General features: G+C 42.9%; 9 protein-coding genes across 9 annotated transcripts; 6 read left to right on the top strand and 3 right to left on the bottom strand. All coding sequences in view use genetic code 12, as the record gives it.

Annotated features, from left to right (window-relative positions):
* Positions 1-34: 34 nt before the first annotated feature.
* CTF18 (Ctf18p) lies at positions 35-2,906 on the top strand (the record flags this gene model as incomplete). The annotated part of the gene is made up of 1 exon (XM_007374027.1): positions 35-2,906. The coding sequence occupies one exon, from the start codon at positions 97-99 to the stop codon at positions 2,476-2,478; it is 2,382 nt and encodes a 793-aa protein (XP_007374089.1).
* Positions 2,907-3,038: 132 nt separating this feature from the next.
* SPAPADRAFT_149476 (uncharacterized protein) lies at positions 3,039-8,447 on the bottom strand (the record flags this gene model as incomplete). The annotated part of the gene is made up of 2 exons (XM_007374025.1): positions 3,039-6,130; positions 6,164-8,447. The coding sequence occupies 2 exons, from the start codon at positions 8,445-8,447 to the stop codon at positions 4,149-4,151; spliced, it is 4,266 nt and encodes a 1,421-aa protein (XP_007374087.1).
* On the top strand, positions 3,050-4,931 carry ERG27 (3-keto-steroid reductase; the record flags this gene model as incomplete). The annotated part of the gene is made up of 1 exon (XM_007374026.1): positions 3,050-4,931. The coding sequence occupies one exon, from the start codon at positions 3,081-3,083 to the stop codon at positions 4,119-4,121; it is 1,041 nt and encodes a 346-aa protein (XP_007374088.1).
* A 119-nt stretch (positions 8,448-8,566) lies between the features above and the next one.
* SPAPADRAFT_59938 (uncharacterized protein) lies at positions 8,567-9,365 on the top strand (the record flags this gene model as incomplete). Its single annotated transcript, XM_007374024.1, has 1 exon — positions 8,567-9,365. A coding segment is annotated over one exon (670 nt), but the record flags the coding sequence as incomplete, so codon positions are not given.
* Positions 9,366-9,404: 39 nt separating this feature from the next.
* Positions 9,405-11,084, bottom strand: SRP54 (RNA-binding signal recognition particle subunit; the record flags this gene model as incomplete). The annotated part of the gene is made up of 1 exon (XM_007374023.1): positions 9,405-11,084. One exon carries the CDS (start codon positions 11,082-11,084, stop codon positions 9,405-9,407), a length of 1,680 nt encoding a protein of 559 aa, XP_007374085.1.
* A 412-nt stretch (positions 11,085-11,496) lies between these two features.
* Positions 11,497-13,010, top strand: SPAPADRAFT_59936 (uncharacterized protein; the record flags this gene model as incomplete). Its single annotated transcript, XM_007374022.1, has 1 exon — positions 11,497-13,010. One exon carries the CDS (start codon positions 11,522-11,524, stop codon positions 11,939-11,941), a length of 420 nt encoding a protein of 139 aa, XP_007374084.1.
* SPAPADRAFT_135095 (uncharacterized protein) lies at positions 12,080-14,299 on the bottom strand (the record flags this gene model as incomplete). The annotated part of the gene is made up of 1 exon (XM_007374021.1): positions 12,080-14,299. The coding sequence occupies one exon, from the start codon at positions 14,297-14,299 to the stop codon at positions 12,080-12,082; it is 2,220 nt and encodes a 739-aa protein (XP_007374083.1).
* A 2,119-nt stretch (positions 14,300-16,418) lies between these two features.
* Positions 16,419-19,593, top strand: BOI2 (Boi2p; the record flags this gene model as incomplete). The annotated part of the gene is made up of 3 exons (XM_007374020.1): positions 16,419-17,860; positions 17,885-19,330; positions 19,421-19,593. The coding sequence occupies 3 exons, from the start codon at positions 16,785-16,787 to the stop codon at positions 19,506-19,508; spliced, it is 2,610 nt and encodes an 869-aa protein (XP_007374082.1).
* Positions 19,594-20,909: 1,316 nt separating this feature from the next.
* Positions 20,910-21,988, top strand: CDC27 (anaphase promoting complex subunit; the record flags this gene model as incomplete). Its single annotated transcript, XM_007374019.1, has 1 exon — positions 20,910-21,988. A coding segment is annotated over one exon (929 nt), but the record flags the coding sequence as incomplete, so codon positions are not given.
* Positions 21,989-22,084: the final 96 nt, after the last annotated feature.

Here is a 22,084-nt window from a genome sequence, read left to right as displayed (position 1 = left end):
TCCGACATTTATTTTTTTTTTTTCTGTCTGATTTAAGACGCGTTATTTACATTTTCCAAAGTGAACTCTTTAGACAACCAACAGTAGACAGACAACATGGCCACAGTTGACGAGTTTACTATGGAGGTAGACAGTATAAACTTGTCTGAATCAACGCTCTTTACCCAAGAGCGGAATGACAATGATTACGATTTTCAAATGACTGATTCGTTACTCTTTGCTGAACCTGAAAAGGTTCAGGAACAACCAGGTGTAATTGAAGAAAAAGAAGAGGATGATGAAGAAGAAGACGACATACTTACATCCCACATCTCGCAACCGTTCAAAGAAGTAAAGCTATTCAACGGAAGAACCGTCAAATTGAAACCAAAAACCAAGTCAGCTACTGTGCAAGCACCTGTCCAAGGGTCATACATGGACATGGACACGCTCTTTAGCAAAGCAAATTTGCACAATACCATCAAGGAAAACAACAGAAAACTTGCTGAGATGGAAGAACACACACCAGTAGCTTCCACCTCGTCGCAAATATGGACAGAAAAGTACCGACCTACGAAATTCCTTCAGTTATGTTCAGCCGGGAACGACAAACAATACCGACTTGTATTGCACTGGTTAAAGAAGTGGTCGTCGGTAGTGTTCGGAGAACAAGTGCACGATTCTGACCATTCTGATGGGTTAGGAAGACCACATAGGAAAATCTTGCTTATCCATGGGCCTCCGGGGATCGGTAAGACTGCCGTGGTACACATCTTGGCAAAACAGATGGGATATGCCATTCAAGAGTTGAATGCAGCTAACAGTATGGACATATTGCCTCAATCGGCCGCCAATGGATCCAATCCATACGCCAATGCTGCTTCGGCTTTGAAATTGAAGATCCTTAACGCATTAACATCGAATTCGTTGACGTCAACAACCAGTAAACCTTCGTGTCTTGTTATTGATGAAATAGACTCGTTGGCCAACGCTAACGATGTGGTTAAAGTGTTGAATGATTTAGTCGCTTCTGACCAAAAAGCATTGAATAAGAAGTTAAAGAAAGCATCAACCGAAGAAACTAGCAAGAAACTGAAGAAGAAGGACGTGTTGTTAAGCAGACCAATCATTTGTATTGCAAACGAAATATACTCTAATCAAAATGGAAAATTCGGGCCTAACCCCATGGACAAATTACGTCCAATTGCTGAAATTGTTCCATTTAGGAAACCCCAATCAGGGAAAACCACCACTGGTCAGAAGTTTGGTGGAAATGCTATGAAATCAGTCAAGGATCACTTAATGTGGATCAACGAGAGAGAAAAATTGGGATTGGATTCACGAGCCATTGGTGATATTGTCGATACTTGTGATGGAGATATTCGTGCTTGTATTAACTATATACAATTCAATGCTAAGAAAACAGGCACTGCCAATGATAGTTCTATGGATAAGCAAATTTCTTGGTATAGCATGGTGGATGAACTATTCAGAAGAGAGCCACAGTTGAAAAAGGACGAGAATTTTATGTTCTTGCTAGACAAGTTTATGAATGGTACTGGAAAATCAGTGGTGAGCAATTCCAGCTCATTTGATAGAGTCATTATGGGAAGTTTTAATCGATACTTGGATACAGTTCATTTGCAAGATGATTCATTGATACGACCAAGTGAATTTAGTGACTGGTTAGGATTTTATGACCAGATTTCCAGTAGCAATAAAGACAATCAATATTCTGGTTTAGTTGGATTAAAGATTTGGTCATTGTTTAGTCAAATGAACCCCCAAAAGAACGGAGCCAAGCTTATTCCCAATGCGAGAAACCTTGATTTTGATTCGTTTGAAGCTTTGAAGCAGAACAAGGCTACTGTTAAACGTATAACCGATAAACTTCCATTGCAAACACAGCTATCATTAGGTGTAAACGGAGATTCAATGGCAGGATATTTCTTGCCATACATGTCGAAATTATTAGCACCAAGTTTATCCAGTAAAATCAAATCTACATTGAGCGAAACCGAACAAGGATGGGTTAGAAAGATCGCTTCTATTGTCAAAGATTTCAACTTGAGTTTGTTGAATGTGAAGGATATAGAGACAGGAGTAGTGTCATTGCAAATATCGCCCAATTGGGATTCTTTGACATTGTATGAGAACGAATTCACTTTGTTGCCATCTGCAACCATAGTCAAACAAACACAAATCAGAAGACAAAACTTGTTCCCATTGATATCTGCTGAATTGGAAAGACACGAGATATCACGTAAATCGCAGAAACGTCCAAACGAAACAGAACCGGAAGAATCTGCCAAGAAAAGATTTAGAGGTGGTAACAGTGTCGATTTCTTCAAGGGTAAGTACCAGGATATGAACACGCAAATAAAATCAGAAACTCCCGATGACGATTTCCAACCGGCCAGAATATGGGTCAAGTACCATGAAGGCTTTTCCAATGCAGTCAGAAAGAATATTGGCTGGAAAGATATTTGGTTGCCATAGGGGGGAAGAGGGAGCGTACTCGTATAAAAAAAATTTTTTTTGCACCCGTTTGCTCGTTCCGTGTTGGTGCGTGTCGGATGTAGTCTCGTATCTGATGCTGTTGAGTATCCAACTGATTATAAATATTTTGGTTCCTCCCCGGACTAAGAAATGTAATTCCGAAATGAAACCACTGGAGTGGATGGACGACGTGGGTTTTCCGTGTAATTCGTTCGATTTTACACTGCGTTTTCGTTTGACTGTACTTGTTCGAATAAAGAACAAATCAGAAAACAAACGCTTGGTATCGTCTGACGGAGATTTAATGCCTTTCCATGTCCGATCTCTGTAAATCAGTATAACTACTACAAATAATATTCGGCTATGTAGATTTTATATAATTAAGCGGTTTCGGTGGTTGCATATACACAATCTATACTTGGTTGTTTCTATTAATACCAGTTGTTACACCAATAAGAATGTGGTGATTCAGCTAAGTCTCCCCTCGTAAAACAAAATTTTGTATGTCGTTTAACCTTCACAATCAAAAAACAAAAAAAATATAAATCCTGCACTTTTCTGTAACGTTACCAAAAGAGAGCTTTCACCACCTATCCCCGACCATGTCATTAATCAAAGACTCTACTGTTGCGTTAATCACTGGTGCCTCTTCTAACCTAGGATTTAACATTGCCGTTCGATTACTAGAACAACTCCCCCAAGACAAGGATATTACCCTCATAGTCACATCGAGAACCTTACCCAAAGCCAAAGATCTGATAAACGACATCAAAAAGTTCATCACCGAGAAACTCCCCCAAAAACGTGGCCAAGTTGAGTTCGACTACTTGTTGGTAGACTTCACCGATATGGTGTCTGTCTTGTCTGCCTACTACGAATTATCTAAACGATACAAGCACTTGGACTACTTTTTTGTTAACGCGGCCCAGGGAGTGTACAGCGGGATTGATTGGGTCGCTGCCACCGTAGAAGTGTTCAAGAACCCAGTTGAGGCCGTGACTAGTCCTACATACAAACTTCAGCAAGTTGGAAGGAAATCTGGTGATGGGTTGGGATTGGTGTTTCAAGCTAACGTGTTTGGTCCATACTATTTAATACACAAGTTGAAACCGTTGTTGTCCAATGGCGGCAAGATAATATGGATTAGTTCCTTGATGTCTCAACCTAAATATTTATCGTTTAATGATTTACAATTGGTGAAATCGCCTGCTTCTTACGAAGGGTCTAAGCGCCTCGTCGATTTGTTACATTATGGTACGTACAAGAGCTTAAAACAGAACTATGGAATTGAACTGTATGTTGTCCACCCGGGTATCTTCACCAGTTTCTCGTTCTTCCAGTACTTGAACTTCTTTACTTATTACGGAATGTTGGTTTTGTTCTACATGGCCAGGTGGTTGGGTTCCCCCTATCACAATATCGAAGGGTACATCGCCGCCAATGCGCCAGTTGCCGCTGCCTTGGGCCGAGTTAAACAAAATGAGAAAGTCGGCTCGGCCACAACGGCATCAGGGAAAGAATATTTGTTAGTGGAAGACACCATCGATACTACCGGTAGTTCCGATGTGGTGAAGTATTTGGAATCTCTCGCCGAGGAATGGGACGACAAATTCAAGGATCAAATCGTAAATTCTCGTCAATAGAGCCTCTATATATGCATATTTTTCTTTTTAAATACTATGTTCTAAACAAGTACAGCCACATCCACTAGGACATTCACTCGCGCCACCAGTCCACCATTCCATGGCACAGTCAGTGTGTAGGATATGTTCGCACACAATACACATGGTGAAGTTCTTGGTAACCACCAAATTACACAAGTTACAGTATTTCATAATCGAGCGCTTGTTCGTGTTCCATGCATTGGGTTTCTTTTGCATGATTGTAGACACGGCATTAAGAAAGTTTTGTTGGGGTAGCTGTTTGTTGCGCTTGCGCAAGCCAATCTTGCACTTGTGTGAATCAAATGGTGATGTCTCTAATTCGCCCTCGTCAATGTCAGGGTAGTTGAATTTGAGGATCTTGATTCGACTCACGGGCAATCCCCAATTATACAACATATCCGCGTATAACTCTCGATACGTTCTTATCTTCTCGACATCTTGCGAGCTTAGCAATGGGCGAGAATATACATTTTCAAACAAGTCCAATTCCTCCACATTCTGCATTTCTATCGTGACGCTAGGTGGTGGCCTTATCTTTGTGCTTTTCGGTTTAATTAATCCTGGGCCAGCACCTAAACTTGTTCCTCGTTTCACCGGCATCTTACTAATCATCCGCTTGTCGAATTTTAGTTTGTTGGTCATTTGATTGGGACTGGTGGCTCGCAACCCTTCACTCACAGAATCACTAAGGGACGAGTACGAATGTTCACTGGCAGCAACAGGTGCAGTTAATAATAAGTTCTTCTTCATGTATCCAAATCTCTCCGGAGAACCAACCTGACTGGCCCCGTCTAATGATGAATTGATCGATCGTTCATATGTTACTCCCGATACCAGTGAATCTCTTTTGAAGCTCAGGTGGGATGAGTTGGGGTGTTGCATTAACGGAAACTTGTCTTGTGACGAAGGTTGCAAAATGCTTTGTGGGAGTGAGTTTGAGTTTTGGCGGTTTAACCGGGATAATGCTGCGATTGATGGTGGTTGCGGGAGTGCCTGGTATGGGGTATGAATCGGAACATTGTATGCAATGTCTGTAGCTGGAGAATCTGGCATTGCTAGATTCTTAGGGTTTTCATATAATATACACGACATCATCGCCAACATCTGCACATTGCCTCTCTTTTCAAAATAGTCAAATATCTCCTTGATAAGCCAGGTACTTCCAAACGGATGATTCCCCCAATAGAACAGGTGGAATTTATCAGCGAGTTTCGTACTGTTATTCATCTGATCAGGGAAGTATCCATTGTTCATCTGTAGCGGCTGTCCATTCTTGACCAACAATATTGCCAACATCTTCCATACTTCACTAATCTCCTTGAGTCCATACTTGAGCGCGACTTTACTGTTATAAGCGGCTAAATTCTCAGGTACATCCCCAAGCACACGATATTCACAGGCAAGTTCATACTTATCGGGAAGCAAATGACTAAAATCAAATATACCGACAATGTTGCGGTTCTTCACTTGCGATTTGGGCTTTTTCTTGCTTTTAACCGATGATCTATGGTTCAGGGTACCTCCTTGGCTGGGTAATTTGTTAATTGAGGATGACTTTTTGCTTTCACTATATCGATTGCCGAGTCCAAGTGTGGTCTTGAACATGCGAGGCACGCGCGCACGAGATGATGTTTCATCTTGTAGTATTTCATCCCAATCATTGGTAAAACTGTCTTCAGAGGAGCTGCTTCCTGATTCACCATCCAGACGGCTACCAGGCTCAGCATCACTATCTTCGCCTTCGAGGTCAGAGTCAGAAATCGATTCTTCTAGTTTATGGTGATGATGATGCAGCTGTTGATTGGCCTTAACACTGAATCCACGATCGGTGAATTTGAAAATATTAAATTTTTGCAAGACCTTACTGTCGTTTTGGTCATCGTCTTGTGATTTCGGTATGAAGAAACATACAAGCTGGCCTGACCTTGACCAAACTGCGCCGCATCCCTTGGGCTGTGGTGTGGAATCATAATACATTTGTCGTGCTGCTGCCGTGGCTTCAAGTACATGGTCCGGCAGACCCACTGCTGCTCGTTGTGCCGGATGCATTATTGAGTCCAAGTTCTGAGTGAGTACCAATGAATCATTGACAGCGGGAATAAGATCAGCATACTCAACATCGTCTTCGCCTGAGGAATATCCGCGGAAATCAGGCTGTTGTCGGATCAAATCATCCGCCCATCCTTCGTTTCCTACTTCTTGCACAGATTCCTGTTCTAATTCCTCATTGTTGTTATTGGCACCGGATTCCATCATAATCTCATCGTCAAGTTCAACCTTCTCGCCCATTAATGAACGCAAACATGGTTCAAGACAGAATCGTTGGTATTTATTAGTGTAAAACTGGGAAATCTCGGATAATTTCTCTTGCATTACATCACGAATTTCCTTGGTTAATTCGTGGGTTACTTCAATGTGAAACCTGATTAAATTCAGCTTCAGCAATTTCAGACGTTTTTTGTTATAATCAACATCTTCAAGATAGGGATAAGTCTTGGGAAAATTCACCTTGAGTCTAATGAAAATAAGCTTTTGTTCACTCGTTTCATCTATTGGCGTTAATGCACTGATGGTATTGTCCTTGACACTTTCTTCTTTATGGCTGATGGATTGCTCGTGTCCATCATCACTATGCACGCTGATTCGTTTATCCTTATTGGAAATGGCCGTACTCTCACCGGCAACACTGGTATTCTCGGCAAACAACATATCTGAGGTATCGGCTTTGCTCATAGTGGTGCTCATGTCAGGAATGGGTCCTCGTAAACTAATAACCAATTCACCTGAACTAACGGCAATCTTTTCAAATCTGATTTTGGGGAACTTGTGACCGACTATACTGACTTCTTCACCAAGATTGAGTGGTCCATCATCTTCAAAGCTGCCAGTACTATCCTTTCTATCGGATGATTGAGCTGGTCGGCCCATTCTCACTCCGGAAATCCAATCTAAATGATTCAACTGGGTGAATTCCACGCCTGCCTGTTTGTGTTTCTCGGAAATGCGAAGAAGTGTCAATGAGCTAAGTAAATCGTTATTTGTTCTCGTCAAATCGTCAATGGTGACTGATGGCTCCACGCAATATGTATCATAGTTATAGGTTTGCTCTTCTAATGGAGTATGTGGCCGACTAGTATCTGAATCCAGGCCCTTAAATACATTTACAAAGCTAGGATCGTAATTAACCGACTTGTACAACTCTTCACTGTCGGGCCATAGTTTCAAGTCGTAATCTACTGCTGACCAAGTGACCAACTGATAATCTTTCCACTTCTTCTTTGACTCGTAGTTTTCATACTTTTCGTGCTGGGTCCGCCAAAGGAAATCCTTCATGGGTCCATTGTGTCCTTTGAATGAGTACACCAGTTCTCCTTCAATCACTTGGGTTGTGCCAGTCGACAAGTAGTCATGGTATGCGGTATCATAGTTTACTATATGTACGGAATCATCACCGCCACGCAACGGCATGATCCCGCATGCCATGTCTTTCCCAAATGGTAGTTGTCTCGCTCTTGCGATGGGGAAGTCCATCTTGATCACAACGCTAGGCTGGAGTTCTTCCTTCAGTCGCTCAAAATAGTTGTAATGCGAAATATACTCCTTGGCTTGTCCACTCTGTAAATCCCAAAACTTGACGGTATTATCGTTGGAGCAAGTAATGACATTCTTCAAACCTTGGTTGAAATCCAAACCGTTGATTTTGCCCTGGTGGGCCTTGTCCACTTTGAGGATCGGCAATGCCCCGTTTCTGGTGTCCCAGATATAGAATGAGTGGTCGTGACACAGGGCGATCTCGAACGGGTTCTCGTGATTCCATTTCACTTGGCTGGAGCCCGCCCGCCATTCGGCCCATTGCGCCACGGGTTTCCTCGGCGTTCTCATGTCCCAACTATACACAAACGTGTCGATAGAACAAGTGGCCAACATTTCACAGTCGAATGGATGGAAGTTGATATCGGATATTGCACGAGTATGACGGTGGAGAATGTTTGCAATGGCATTGTCTGAAGGTCGTTGCAAGTCCCATAACAATGCCTTCTGGTTGGATGTCAGGATACACCAGGATGGTTTTAGGGTGTGATGAGGTGACCATTGCACGTCTGCTACTTCCCATGATGTGATGTGGTGTAGCCATCGTGGTGGTGTGAAGGGGTCATCTAGGTCGATGATGAAGAGGCCTCGCCGGCCGGCAAGAACACAATCACGGCCATTGGGCAGGAGTGTCATGGCACCGATGGCACCGTCTACTTTCAACAGGAGCGAGTTGCCAAATGTGGGTGAGTCATGAGGGTTAGTGACCACCATTGTTACGTTACTGTTGATATGTATGGTGTAGACTAGTGAATGCTTCTTCGTTTAGTGTCGCTCGCACTGGGGTAAATTTTATAGTGAAGAAAAATCAACAAAGCAAATGGCAACTCACCACCGACAGGAAGAAACTTTACAGTATGAGCAACGACAATATGCAGATAGACGAAGTCAACGAAGAGTTCAACGATGTTGACGACGTTATAATTGATAATGTCGACCAACACCAGGAACAGCAGGTCAACCAACAGCATCAACAACAACAACAACCTAACCAACAACAGGCACATCTTTCCAAAGCTGAAAAACTGAAACAACGTCAACAATCACTTTCAGCTGCAGCACTGGCAGCAGCAGCCGCCGCTCTGCAGGCTGCTCCTGATCTCCCCAACTTGACACGTAAGGATAAAACCCTCAAGGAAGTATTGGACTTGATGGATGACGACTTTGCTCCAATCATACCTGATGTAGTCACCGATTACTATATGGCCAAGAACGGGTTTGAAACATCAGACGTTAAAATCAAGAGGTTGCTCGCGTTAGCAACTCAGAAGTTCATTAGCGATATCGCCCAAGACGCTTATGAATACAGCAGAATAAGGAACTCGAGTGCGGTGTACAACTCTCTGAATCCGCAGGTTAGAGCTAAACAATTATTACAAGGACAGCAATACGCCAACCAACAAAGTTTGGCTGGTGCTGGAGGTGCTGCTGGTGGACCAGAAGGCGGCGAGCAAGCGGCCGGCGGTGCTCAACAACTGGGTGGTTCTCATTCTAACGCTGGTAACCAACAAGGAAAAATTGTCTTGACTATGGAAGATTTAAGCAGTGCCTTGAGTGAATATGGAATGAACACTTCTAGGCCTGACTTCTACCGATAGATTTGTGTGTAAAATTAATATTTGTTACGTTTCGAATTACTCGTAGATAAATTCTAACTAATTATATGTATTCCTACATCCCCATGCCACCCATGCCACCAAACTGTTGCATCATTCTTTGCATCATACCGGGGTTCTTCATCATCTGTTGAGCTTGTTGCATCATTTGTGGGTTCAGTCTCATCATCTCTTGTGCCTGTTGCATCATTTGGGGGTTATTCATCATTCCAGCTAATCCGCCTGGCCCTCCAGCACCTCCGGCACCGGCACCGGCACCACCCATCATCTTCATGGCTTGTTCCATGAAGTTAGGATTGGATTGTGCTTGTTGCATCATTCTTGCCATTTGTGGGTTCATACCTGGTGCACCACCAGCACCAGGGGCTCCTTGGGCGGCCATGGCTGATTTGGCCATGGTGGACATCATTCTATGCTGTTGCAAAATCATTTCAACTTCTATGGCAGAACACCCTGACCCTTTGGCAAGACGGATTATACGACTAGGTTGGTCAATGAATATCCTTCCATCAGATTCAAGTTCCTTCTGGGTCATGGAGTCCATGATGTATATCATGTTCTTGATCTTCTTTGATGTTTCTTCTTCGCCGACTTGTGACATGATGTTACCCAACCCCGGGATCATCGAGGCAATGTTTGTAAGTGGGCCCATCTTCAAGAAATTGTTCATTTGAGTTTGGAAATCCTTAAGGGTGAATTTCCCTTCTTTGATATTTTCAATCGTTTGTTTGTGACCTTCGTCATTTTGCAAGTTCAACGATTGCACATGTTCAATCAATGACTGAATGTCGCCAATGCCCAACAATTTGGAGATAAAAGTGGTTGGCTTAAACACTTCCAAATCACCAATGTGTTCCCCAGTACCGATAAATACAATGGGGGTCTTGGTGGCGGCCACGGCAGAAATGGCACCCCCACCTTTGGCATGGCCGTCCATCTTGGTCAAGATAATCGACCCGAAATTAGAACTTTCCTTGAACGCACGAGCTTGTGATTCGGCCGCTTGACCGATGCTACCGTCCATAACCATGATGGTTTGTGTAGGTTGGATGGCATCACCAATTTGCACCATTTCCGTAAACAACTGCTGTTCTTGTCTGTGTCTACCGGAGGTATCGACGATAATAATATCAAATTTCTCTTGTTTGAATTTGGATACACCTTCAAATGCGATCTTGACTGGATCAGGTTCCAAGTATGAACCATAGTACGGAATGTTGGCCTTGATGGCATTTTGTTTCAATTGATCGAACGCACCGGCTCTGAAGGTGTCGGCACAGACTAACCCCACGGTGAATCCTCGCTTTTTGTAGTATACGGCAAGCTTAGTACACGAAGTGGTTTTACCGGCACCTTGTAGCCCAACAAACATGATGACGTGACTGGACTCCTTCAGTAACTTCACTTTTTTCCCCTTGATTGTTTTGGTGCTGGCGTTGATTTTCTTTGGTTTTGGTGGTTCGACATGGGAGTCAACCAATCCACACAATTCATCATAAATCACTTTTTGCAATTTCTTTCTCTTGTTCATGGGTGATGCCTCCTGGGCGATATTGGAACTGGCAATCTGTGATCTGATGTTGTCTCTTAATTTGGCCACTAACTTGATATTGACATCTGATTCAAGTAAGGCTCCACAAATGTCTTTGATCATTTGCTGGATCTCGTCATCTGATCCTGATTCGACCAGAGAGAGCGCGCCTCTCAATCGTGCTCCTAAATCTGCTAATACCATTGTATATTAGTAGATAATACGTTATTGGTAGAGGTTGTCCAGTAATTGAGAGAGTCAGTCGATTGTAAGTTGGAGAAGTCGCTGGAAAAAAAAAAAAAAAAGAAAAAGAATGTGCGTGTGGTTACCAATTCTGATTTGTACGAGCAAGTGGTAGCTGCCACCTAACAGGAGCACCCAGAGACGTGAGCCAGTAGCTGAAAGACGTCTGTGAGGTAGAGCGCGGCGTCGATCCAGGGCGGTGACCAGACGGCGTGCACGTTCCTGCTCATGTTCACACCCATGCTCATGTTCACGCTCATGCTCACGCTCGGGGACTGAACGGCGCGCTACCACATACCGGCCCAGTCTTCCCCCACGCACGACCAAAATCTCCTGCTGCTCTCCACCAATACACTAATTCACATAGCTCACCAAATCAATACCTATTAATCTAATACATGGTAGAACCTTCACATGCTCCTACGGAGTCAAAATCTGCTCCTGCAGATTCTACGCCAGAAAATCTAGACAAAACATTAAAACGTCAACAAGCCATAGCCAACGACTTCAGCGATGACACCGTAGAAAAAGACAAGTCCGCCATTAACTTCACCAAAGGTGACCAATTCAAATTCTACCCTGACAACCCCGAATCGCATAGACATAAATACAAATGGAGCATGAAGGAGCCCAGCAAATTCTATGATCCTTGCGAAGAAAGTCGTATGGCCAGTATGAACTGTTTATGGCGGAATCAGGATGACAAGTATGCCTGTCAGGAGTTCTTTGACGCTTATCGTGAGTGCAAGAAGGATTTCTTTGCCAAGAAGAAAAAAGACAGATTGCAGGGGAAACACGGCTGGGGATTTTGGGATTAGCCGTGGCCCCAGCGGGAGTATACGATGTTTCTGTATATATATATAAATAACCAATACACGTATGTATTTATTCAAGAGTTTACTTAATGCGTGTTTTACTTGCTGTAGACAAAGTATATACCAAAACCAGACTAAATACTATACCATTCCACACACAGGATTCCCCTTGTTTACAAACTTGCTACTTCCCACCAACTTGGTTTCAATCAGGTCGTCATTCTCAACATATCCCAGTCTGGTATTAAACGACCGTGAGTTCGCCGGAACAGGCAATGTCAGCTCTTCGCTATTAAATACCTCGAAATCATCATACACGTACGTGTTCCTGCTTCCGTAATCCGTAAGCGTCACGGGCGAGTGCCGCGTCATTATTATATTCGTCATATATTTGGCCCCAGGTTCGCGGTAGTACATGTTAGGCACAGTATTATGAACTTCAATCTGGCCCATTTTCCGGTCAATCGATCCAAGCAAAGTCGCTACCGGTGGCGGTGTTGTATCTCGCTCTTTCATTTGTCGTTGGTGTTCATCGCGAAAGATGGAATTGTAGACATTCTTGTACTTGTTGATATACTCAACACGATCTTCCAGCGATACATCAACATGGTCAAATATAAACAAGATGTATTCATCCAACAACTTCGACAAGTCGACTTTAATCACAAACAACACATAGTTTAATTGCACATTCAACAACGTGCTTGAATCATTACTGGTAATCACTTCACATAACCTATGAGCCAAACTTCTATCCCAATCTTCAAGAAACCCATCGCGGTACTTGCCCTGTTTTCTCAGCAGCTGTTCATCCAAAAATGGAATCAGGGAATTGTTGCGACTGTTGATAAAACCAAAGTCTTTGGTCAATTGGAACAAGTTCGCCTTAAACTGTTTCGTCAAATGTAATGCTTCGCTCTTCTGTTCCTTCTTGGCTCGGATGGTCCTAAAGTGTTTAAGATTATCTTCTAATTCATGCAAAAAACTAATAAAATAATTTTCCTTGAATTGGATAAACGGCAGCATCTTCATCCATTCACCAAGCTGTAATCTGACTCGATTCGACCGTTCCCGGGCGCCAAACCGCCCACTTTCCATAAACCGCAAATCATATTTGTTGAAATCGATTAAATGACCCAGAAACGGGACATTGACCTCGGGATACTTCAACTGAGAAACATACTTAATCTTCGGATCCACACTTATTCGATCAAGCACATTCAACTTTCGCACAAGTATCTTATTCCTGGGTAAGCTATTGTCTGTGAATCCACAGAAATACTTTATAAATGAATGGAGTTTCAAGAGCATGCAATGCAAATCCGTCATCCCTGGCTGTTTCAGTGATTCAAAGTTAAACACCCCGTTGAGTTCAGGACCAGTGACATTTGTAAACACCAAATTGCCCTGTTGTAAAGGTGTAGGTTGCAGTGTCATTGAGATTGCAAAACTGGATCCAGATTGCATGTATGAGCTAGGCAAGCATGACAAGATTGTCTCCTTTTCCAGTTTGGATAGCGATAGTTTTGAGTTGAATAGGAGATGTGTTTCCTGCGGTTTCAGTCCTGCTGCGATCTTTTGCCGCTTTACACTGGTGTCCTGGTACCTATGGATCCTTCTCTTTTTCTTGAGTGGCTTCTTGAACAATTTCGATTTTGGAGGTGGAGCAATTGTAGGTTTGACATTCAAAAACAACAGTTTGTTTCTTCGTTTCTTCAAGTATGAGTCCATGGCGAATTCCAAGTTGGGTAACCCGGGCTGATCAGATTGGAATTTAGCCCGATTCAATTTGGCAAAAAACAAGATCCGGAACTTCTTCGAGTATTCGTAATTGTTTTTGAAAAACAATGGCGATTCACCTTGGAAAGTAGAAATCAGCTTTATCGCTTTGTACACTTCCACGATATCCTTGTGTAATTCCTCAGCCTCCAAACTCAATAATTTCTTCAATCGAGAATTGTTGTCTTCTCCGAGTGCCAGAAGTTCTTTGAGATATTTATCTTCACCCTCTGCAATTTCAGGTTGAGTAGAACTAGTTTCCGTTTGGGGATTATACCTGCGATAATGATGTCTTCCTACTCCGCCTCTTATGGCATTCTGTCGTCTCAAGGGGATACCCAGAACCAGAGCTAGCCAAGGTAATGGTCGTGAACTAGTTCGCGCCCGACTATATCGATTATGGCTCGGTGTTGTGGTAGGCAATGGGTACGGTGGGAGGATAAGGGTATTGACATTGAGAGGATTCTGTCGAGCACTAGATAATAGAAGTCGTTCATTCAGCTCAATGTCGGAACGCAAGTATGCCACTTCTTCTTCGCTAGGTATGCTTGCATCTTCGCCCGAATCTTCTGATGTGTCCATGGCATCATCATCATCATCGTCGTCGTCTTCATTGTTGTTGTTGTTGTCATCGGAATAGTAAAACAACTCGGCGTCTTCTTCATCGTTGTATTGGAAGCTTTGGTCGTCCTCATCGGTGGACTCAACATAATATGCTTCTCTATTTCCTGAAATGTTGCCAGCACTAGCTTCACGCGTCACTCGATTGCTTGGATCAGTGAGTTCTCGTGATAGGTTTCGGAGTTGGAGTGGTATATTATTCACCGGTAAATTACTCGATTCCATATTGTTTCTTCGATTCGTTTCCGAGTTCATCAATTCATGCACTTGATTCTGAAGTCGATGGATGTCGGAAAAATGATGGAGGATTCGTGAGCGAAAGTTGGCATCATCGGCAGAAGACGAAGTGGGTGGCAAGTTCCGGTACAAATAGTCGGAAATGACATTTATGCTATTCAAGCCATTATTCAAGTCGGCTGTGCCTGCAGGATCGTCAGCAGGTGTGGAACCTGTTAATGTAGAACCAGCAGACGTCCCTTCGCTAGGCTGGATTCCTTCGGATGCATTGGCGAACCGTTGTGTGTGATCTATATACGTCAATAGTCTTGGGTTAGACGAGGCGGTGGGATTTGTTCTTGCTAAATGACGCATGGCCAGTATTCTACTTGGTGGGTATTGTGAAGGTGGGGGTGGTAGTGGTGGCTGTGGTGGGAACTCGGACATGGTTAGTTCCGGTGGAGGTTCGTCTGGTGTATCGTTGGTTATATTCGGGGTTGGTGGAGGAGGCATGGTTGCATTTATAATGTGGGGAGTGATTTAAGGAGTGACCTTTGCAATGGCAATGAAATTTTGGAGGCGGCAACAAAGTGAATAACAAGGTTAGTGAATGGGATAACCAGCAGTCGTGTACTATGATCGAATCAAATAACTAGTAAATAATTATAAGAATAATTACTTAACCAGTAAAACAGCCAGATGGGTAAGAATTTCCTTAACTCATTTTAGTATGAGCCACAAAGGCGCAACGCAAATGAGGGTGTGTGTGTGAGAGTGTGTGTCGCGACAGTTGGAAAGTGATGTCGCGGAATCACGGAAATTAACTAGGGCGTGCCCCGGATTGCGACAATGAACTTACAAGGAGAGACACTGGGAGTCAGCCAGTTGACAGTTTAAGACTAACTACCCCACCCCCATTACAAAGAAGTAGCAGATTAGATGTGTACGTTGACCAGTAAACAGTCTACTAATGGTTTACCGTGATTGCACGTGAACTTTAGCGAAGGTTAAACCTCCCGTTAAGGTTTTCGACAATGCAAGAAATCAAGTCACCAACCGCACATCGCCACATAATATCCAAATCACTCGCATGTATTCAGTAGTGATCACAATTGTCATGTGGTGAGAGACCTGTATACACCTGGTTACAACGTGGTAGCGCGTGTTGGAGCTTATCCAATCAAGGCCAGAAGTACCAAATATGTATATATAAATATATATAAAAAAAATAAAAAAAAACAGAAAAAGTTTAATCGAGATTAGTCAAAGATTCTTTGATGTAGGTAACACTCACAATTAATTGTACTCCTTGCATTGGGATTAGGGGGAATATTTCGGTGCATGTCACCCCCTCGAATTAAATTGCCCAATAGAGTGAAAAGAAAGAACAAGCATTGTTGTTATAGTTCGGGGGGGGATGGAGGGAGAGGGGGGGAGGGAACATTGTTCATGAGCCTTGGAAAATTTCCTTGTCCGTGGGAACCGACGCAGCTAACGAAGTCGTCTCGTCAAAATCAGCCCCACGGTTGTATTTGCAACTGGGTGGTGCCTCGGTTTCACGAGAGTATGAGAAATCACAAGGTGATGCTAGTGCTATTTAGACCTCCGCGGCGTATTTATGCTGAACAATAGAGATGGTTTACAGGTGACCTACAAATGTACGGTCTAGAATAACTTCCCAACTGCACCTAAAACCCTATTCGGGTAAGTTAACTGGGAAGTGACCTGCCGCACGATCGCTGTGTAACCCATTGCACTTTGTTACACAAAAATTAAAAAAAATTTTTAATCGTTTCTTTTTTTTTTTTTACTAATGAATTTTTAATTAATTTTTTTTTTTGTTGTTTTTTTTTTTTTTTTGTTTCGTTACTTTTTTTTTTTTTTTCCTTGCTCACGATTAATAAAAACAAATGCTGGTACACTCAACCTAAAGAAATAACAACTGACCCATACCACACTACAAAAAACAGCAACTATAGCCTTTACCAAAAGTTTCACATCTAGGAAACTCTAATACAAATATATTTCCCCGCTGTATACCAACACAGACACAATCCAGACGAAAACTGCCCTCTAAAGGAAACAACACCTCACTGAACTGGAAAGACACGTAAGCAACGCCACGCGCATCTTAGAATTTCCATAACCTATATACCAACTACCTTCCATATCCATCCTCCCATCCTCCTTGTCCCCTTCCCCCCACCCAACATAATCATACATTAGCACCATGACTGGCGCCATCTACATTTGTATAAAACAATTCAATGCCCGTCTAGGCGACGAATTATCCCTAAAAGTGGGCGATAAAGTCGAAGTCATTGCCGATGACAGCGAGTACAATGACGGGTGGTATATGGGTAAAAACTTGTTGACCAACGAAGTCGGTTTGTATCCCAACTCATTCACACAATTGCTAGTTCCAGAAGAATCCGAAGGCGAGTTGTTGAGGAGTAGAAGTCGTAGCAGACATGTCGGTGCTAGTACTGCAACCGCCGCTGCCGCCGCATCTGGTCCACCTCCAACCGGCCTTGGAATAATCGGAGCAAACACCACCCCTACGATAGCTGAACATGACGACCACGAACCAATCATGGTTGATGCCTTTGACAAACTCAACATAAATGCCAAGATGAATGCCAATACCTCGCATAATAACCTCAATAGTGAAATAGACAAGGCCTTGAAGGAAATTAAAGATGGCCATCCATCTCCTGACAATACCATCCTCAGTAAGGAGTCAATCACATTTAGCACTTCGACAAGCAACCATGACGATGTAGGTATTCTTGACCCATCCCAGGCTATATCTTGGAGTCCCAAGGAGGTTGCCGTTCATTTCATGCGCAGAGGATTTGACAGTGACATTTCCAACAAGTTTGTGCAACATAAAATTACCGGTGACATTTTGTTTCAACTTGAATTGGCCCATTTGAAAGAATTGGATATCAATTCATTTGGTACCAGATTCGAAGTCAATAAGGAAATTGAACGATTGAAGGGGTTAATCAAGAAGCCTAAGTTGGAGTCTAGAACTAATTCCCAACTGACATCATCTACGCATAAGGATACCAATTCATTCTATTCACCACCATCGGCCGCCACTACCTTGATTACCGAAGAACGCGCAGATGAGTTTGCCAAGCCTAAACCGATCATTGAACAACAGCAAAACCAACACCAAGAACAACTTATGCCATCAGTCATGTTATCACCTCTGGAAACAACATTCAAAAGCCACAAAAAGTCAAAATCCCAATCCTTGGATGATCTCACCAAACCACCTACCCCGGCTTATACCCCAAGGCCAGACTCTTTTATGTCTCCTAGGAAAGCCCCTGAACCACCTACAAGTAATGGCAACTCGCCCATGGGTTCCACGTTTAGATTTGGCGCAGGAAGTGAGGATCTTCGATCACCCTCGGGAAGCTATATGACTAGAACTGCTGCTAGTGAAAGACCTAGCTCGTCATTGTATGACAGTGGGAGTGCCTACCACAAGCGTAATGATTCGGTAAAGAGAACTACATCGCCACACAAGAGGCATTCGAGTTTGTTTTCATTTTTATCTAGTGATGACGTTGGCAAGAAGAAGGATGACCTTGCCAATATTCCTCCATTGAATGTTGAAGATAAGCGAGCAGCTACTCCTGCCACTGGAGGCACTGCCGGCACCGCCGGTACTGATGCCACTGATAAATCATCATCATCACCAGTGGATATAGATGACGCTTCGCTTTCACCTAAACGTAAAAAGGTACTTCCTCGAATCAAAACCAAGGATTTGTTTAGCAATAACGGCAACAATACTGATTCCAGCGACGAACCAAAATCAGACCCGACTTCATTATCGAATGCCATGCCTAGCACGTCCCGTCTTAAGAGTTTTAGAAGCAGTTCTACGCAAAATTTCCGTAACTTAACCACAAGTAAGAAACTGAAGACCAGTGCGTTCCAGGAAGGAATTCGTGAGATTAACCCTGAGGAAGCAATCAAGACTGCCAATTTCAGTGGATGGATGTCGAAACGTAGTGGTAATACGCTTGCTTGGAGACTGAGGTTTTTCACCCTTCATGGCACGCGATTATCGTACTTTACGTCATTGAAGGATAATAAGGAGAAGGGGTTAATTGACATAACGGCCCATAAAGTGTTGCCGATAAGTACTGATTCTGATTCAGACAAGTATAAAGCGTTGATTGCCAGTTCCACCCTCGCTGGTAGTTACTGTTTCAAGGTTGTGCCCCCAGCACCTGGGTTCAAGAAGGGATTAACTTTTACACAACCTAAAACACATTATTTTGCTGTGAATACCGAAGAAGAGATGCGTGGCTGGATGAAGGCGTTGATGACGGCCACCATTGATATTGATGACTCGGTTCCTGTTGTTAGTTCATGTCTGACACCAACAGTCAGTTTAGGCAAGGCCCAAGAATTGCTTGCTAAAGCGAGAGAAGAAACCAAATTAAAGGATGAAGAGTTACGAGCACAGGGGTATATTCGAGTTCATGATGATTTTGAGGATTCTGTTGATAGCACCAGCAGTAGTATTAACGGTACTACCGGCACCATCAAGCGACAACAAAAGCATTCTCTGGACATGAATCGATCAATGACTACACCAACTACCCCTCGTGCCACCAGTGGAACCGGGTTCAGTTCCCCATACATGTTGGCTGGTGGAGTGATATCGCTGTCTAAACCACACACGCCAGTTCACGGCGGGCCACAAGCTAATTCTACACCACCATTGGGGAATGGGCCCATGATGACGACGTCCCCCTTGGGATTTGGAAATATGGATAAGTCGCCAGAGTCGGTTGTGACTTCAACAGATGGAAGTAAACTGTCGCTTCCAATAAAGAGACCAGGAAGCGGCAAGAAGGAGAAGTTGTTGGCGTATTCCAGTGACATGCTGGGAAACCATACTTTTGTGATTAAGAATAAGAAGTAGTGTAAAATAGTTTGCTAGGACGATTTGCTTTTTTTGGTAAAATAAAACGACTGAGATGTATAGTATTAATATATGTAATAATTAGCTTTATTGTAGTTATACTATGTCTGTATAGTGTTATGTTGATGTTGCAGTCTAGTGATCTTTGTTGGTGTTTATGTTCGCACAAAGTAAAAATCACAACACTTTGAAATTAGACTACACAAACATCAACACCAACAATAAAACTGTGGTCAGCCATGCAGACAGCAGAGCCTGATGCTAATGTAGGCATTTCGAGTGACTCTATATCTACACCTACACCCACGCCCAACCAGCAATACATCCAACAACATCTCCGTTCCATAATCATCCACTCGCTAGACACTTTCAACTATGGCAATGCTGAATTCACCTGTGAGCGATTACTAGCTATTGACGACAACAATATGGACTCATTATACTTGTACTGTTTGACACTCTACCGACAGAACAAGTACAAGTCGTGCTATCACAAGTTGGCTGGCGTTTCCGGGTTGAACCATTTGGGATGTTTGTGGTTGTTTGCAAAATGCTGTTTACAATTAGACAAGTTCAAAGAAGGGATCTACCAACTACAGAAAGTGAGTTATATGTACAGCAATGAAAAGGCAGCCAGCAACTACTTCAGCACGTCTAGTCAACGGTTTGATTATGAGAATAATAGAAGCATATACCCAGACACATCCCTGATTTACCATGTTTTGGGAGACTTGTATCGTGGAATTAATGATGTCAAGAACAGTGCGTTGAATTATACCCAAGCTATAAAGTACAATCAGTTTGACTTTGAGGCGTTTCAGGAGTTGTGCAAGTTGGGAGTCAATGTCCGAGTCAAGGCAATGTACAAACCCATGGGTTCCAAAGTTGTGTTTACCGATGATAGTTTTATTGAGAGTACCGTTGGCCCCAGTCTAACTAACCCATTTGCATCAGATACAAAAAAAGTTATACATCATGATGATTCTTTTTCGAATACGTTTTCCACGCCACGTATTAAACATCCTCTGGTTCCTGATGCTCCGTTGCGGAAGTCAAATCTAAACAGTAATCACAACACACACAACGACACGTTTGAATTCACCAAACCCAGTTTCCCCGTGGACACAGACAAGAAACGAGACAGTACGTATTCCAAAATCACATCGAGATTGATATCGCAGCCAGCAACCAGCTCCAACCCTGACCATGCTGCAGCACCGGCGAAACGACCAGTGCGAGCATTAAAACGAAACAATTCAGCTACATTAGAGTCAGGACTCCACCATCAAACATCAACTTCTTCGTCCAGCTCCACTTCGTCAATCATGGTATCTAAAGAAATCGAAAAGGGTGAAAAGTACTTGCTCAGTCTCTACACCATACTCGCCAAGGGCTACAAGTGCATGACGAAATACGACTGTTACAAAGCCATCAGACTATTGGAGTCGTTGAATGAGAACGAAAAACAAACTCCATGGGTATTGAGCAAGCTTGGAAGGTTACATTATGAAATTGTCAATTATAAGCAATCAGAATATTATTTCAGCAAGTTGCGGAAATTAGATCGGACTCGATTGCAAGATATGGAATATTTCCTGACGTTGCTCTGGCATCTCCATCAGAAAGTCGAATTGACATATTTGGCTAACGAATTGCATGATTTGGACGCCAATTCTCCAATAACGTGGTGTACCATTGGTAACTTGTTTTCCCTTACCCATGAGCCTGATGAAGCCATCAAGTGCTTCAATAAGGCGATCAAATTGGATAGCAAGTTTGCATATGCGTACACTTTGAAAGGGCATGAATATTTTGGTAATGACAATTATGAAATGGCGTTGGAGTCTTTCCGGGTTAGTTTGTTATTAAACCCTAGACATTATAATGCCTTGTATGGTATTGGGATGGTGTACATCAATTTAGGTGATTATCAAAAGGCGGACTATCATTTCCGGAAAGCGGTGTCAATAAACCCCATCAACATCATCCTCATATGTTGTGTTGGGATGGTTTTAGAAAAGCTCAACAAGAAGAACTTAGCATTGAGACAGTATGAGCTTGCCAATCAGCTACAACCGTTGAACCCGCTTCCCTTGTTTAAGAAGGCACAGTTGTTGTTTAGTTTGCAGCAGTACCCCGCTGCATTAAAGAGTTTTGAGATCTTGAAAGAGTTGGCACCTGATGAAGCAAGCGTGCATTTCTTGCTTGGACAATTGTACAAGATCCAGAATGACAAGTTTCTGGCAATCAAAGAGTTTACCATAGCACTAAACTTGGATCCCAAGGGGAACTACTTGATCCGAGAAGCCATGGAGTCGTTGAAGGAATAGAGTATGTGTATGTTAATAGAGATTTTTATGTAACCGTTATAGATGTGACGGTGTAAGGTCTGTGCTATTTTTGGCGCGTTGGGGGATCATAAGGCCGCATGGTTCCATTTTTTTTTAAACCCAATTTTCACCACCACATTCATTTCTTTGTTTACATTGCAGTACACCCGTTCAAAGTGATACATCCCTCTCCCTCCCAGAGTAATCAAGGTGTTGCATCCACAGAAAATCAGTTTGCATAAACAT

Source organism: Spathaspora passalidarum (genome assembly GCF_000223485.1).
Source record: "Spathaspora passalidarum NRRL Y-27907 unplaced genomic scaffold SPAPAscaffold_2, whole genome shotgun sequence".
In the NCBI taxonomy this organism is placed as follows: Eukaryota; Fungi; Ascomycota; class Pichiomycetes; order Serinales; family Debaryomycetaceae; genus Spathaspora; species Spathaspora passalidarum.
The sequence above is the reverse complement of the archived record's forward strand: the minus strand, read 5'-3'. Positions and strand labels throughout refer to the sequence as shown.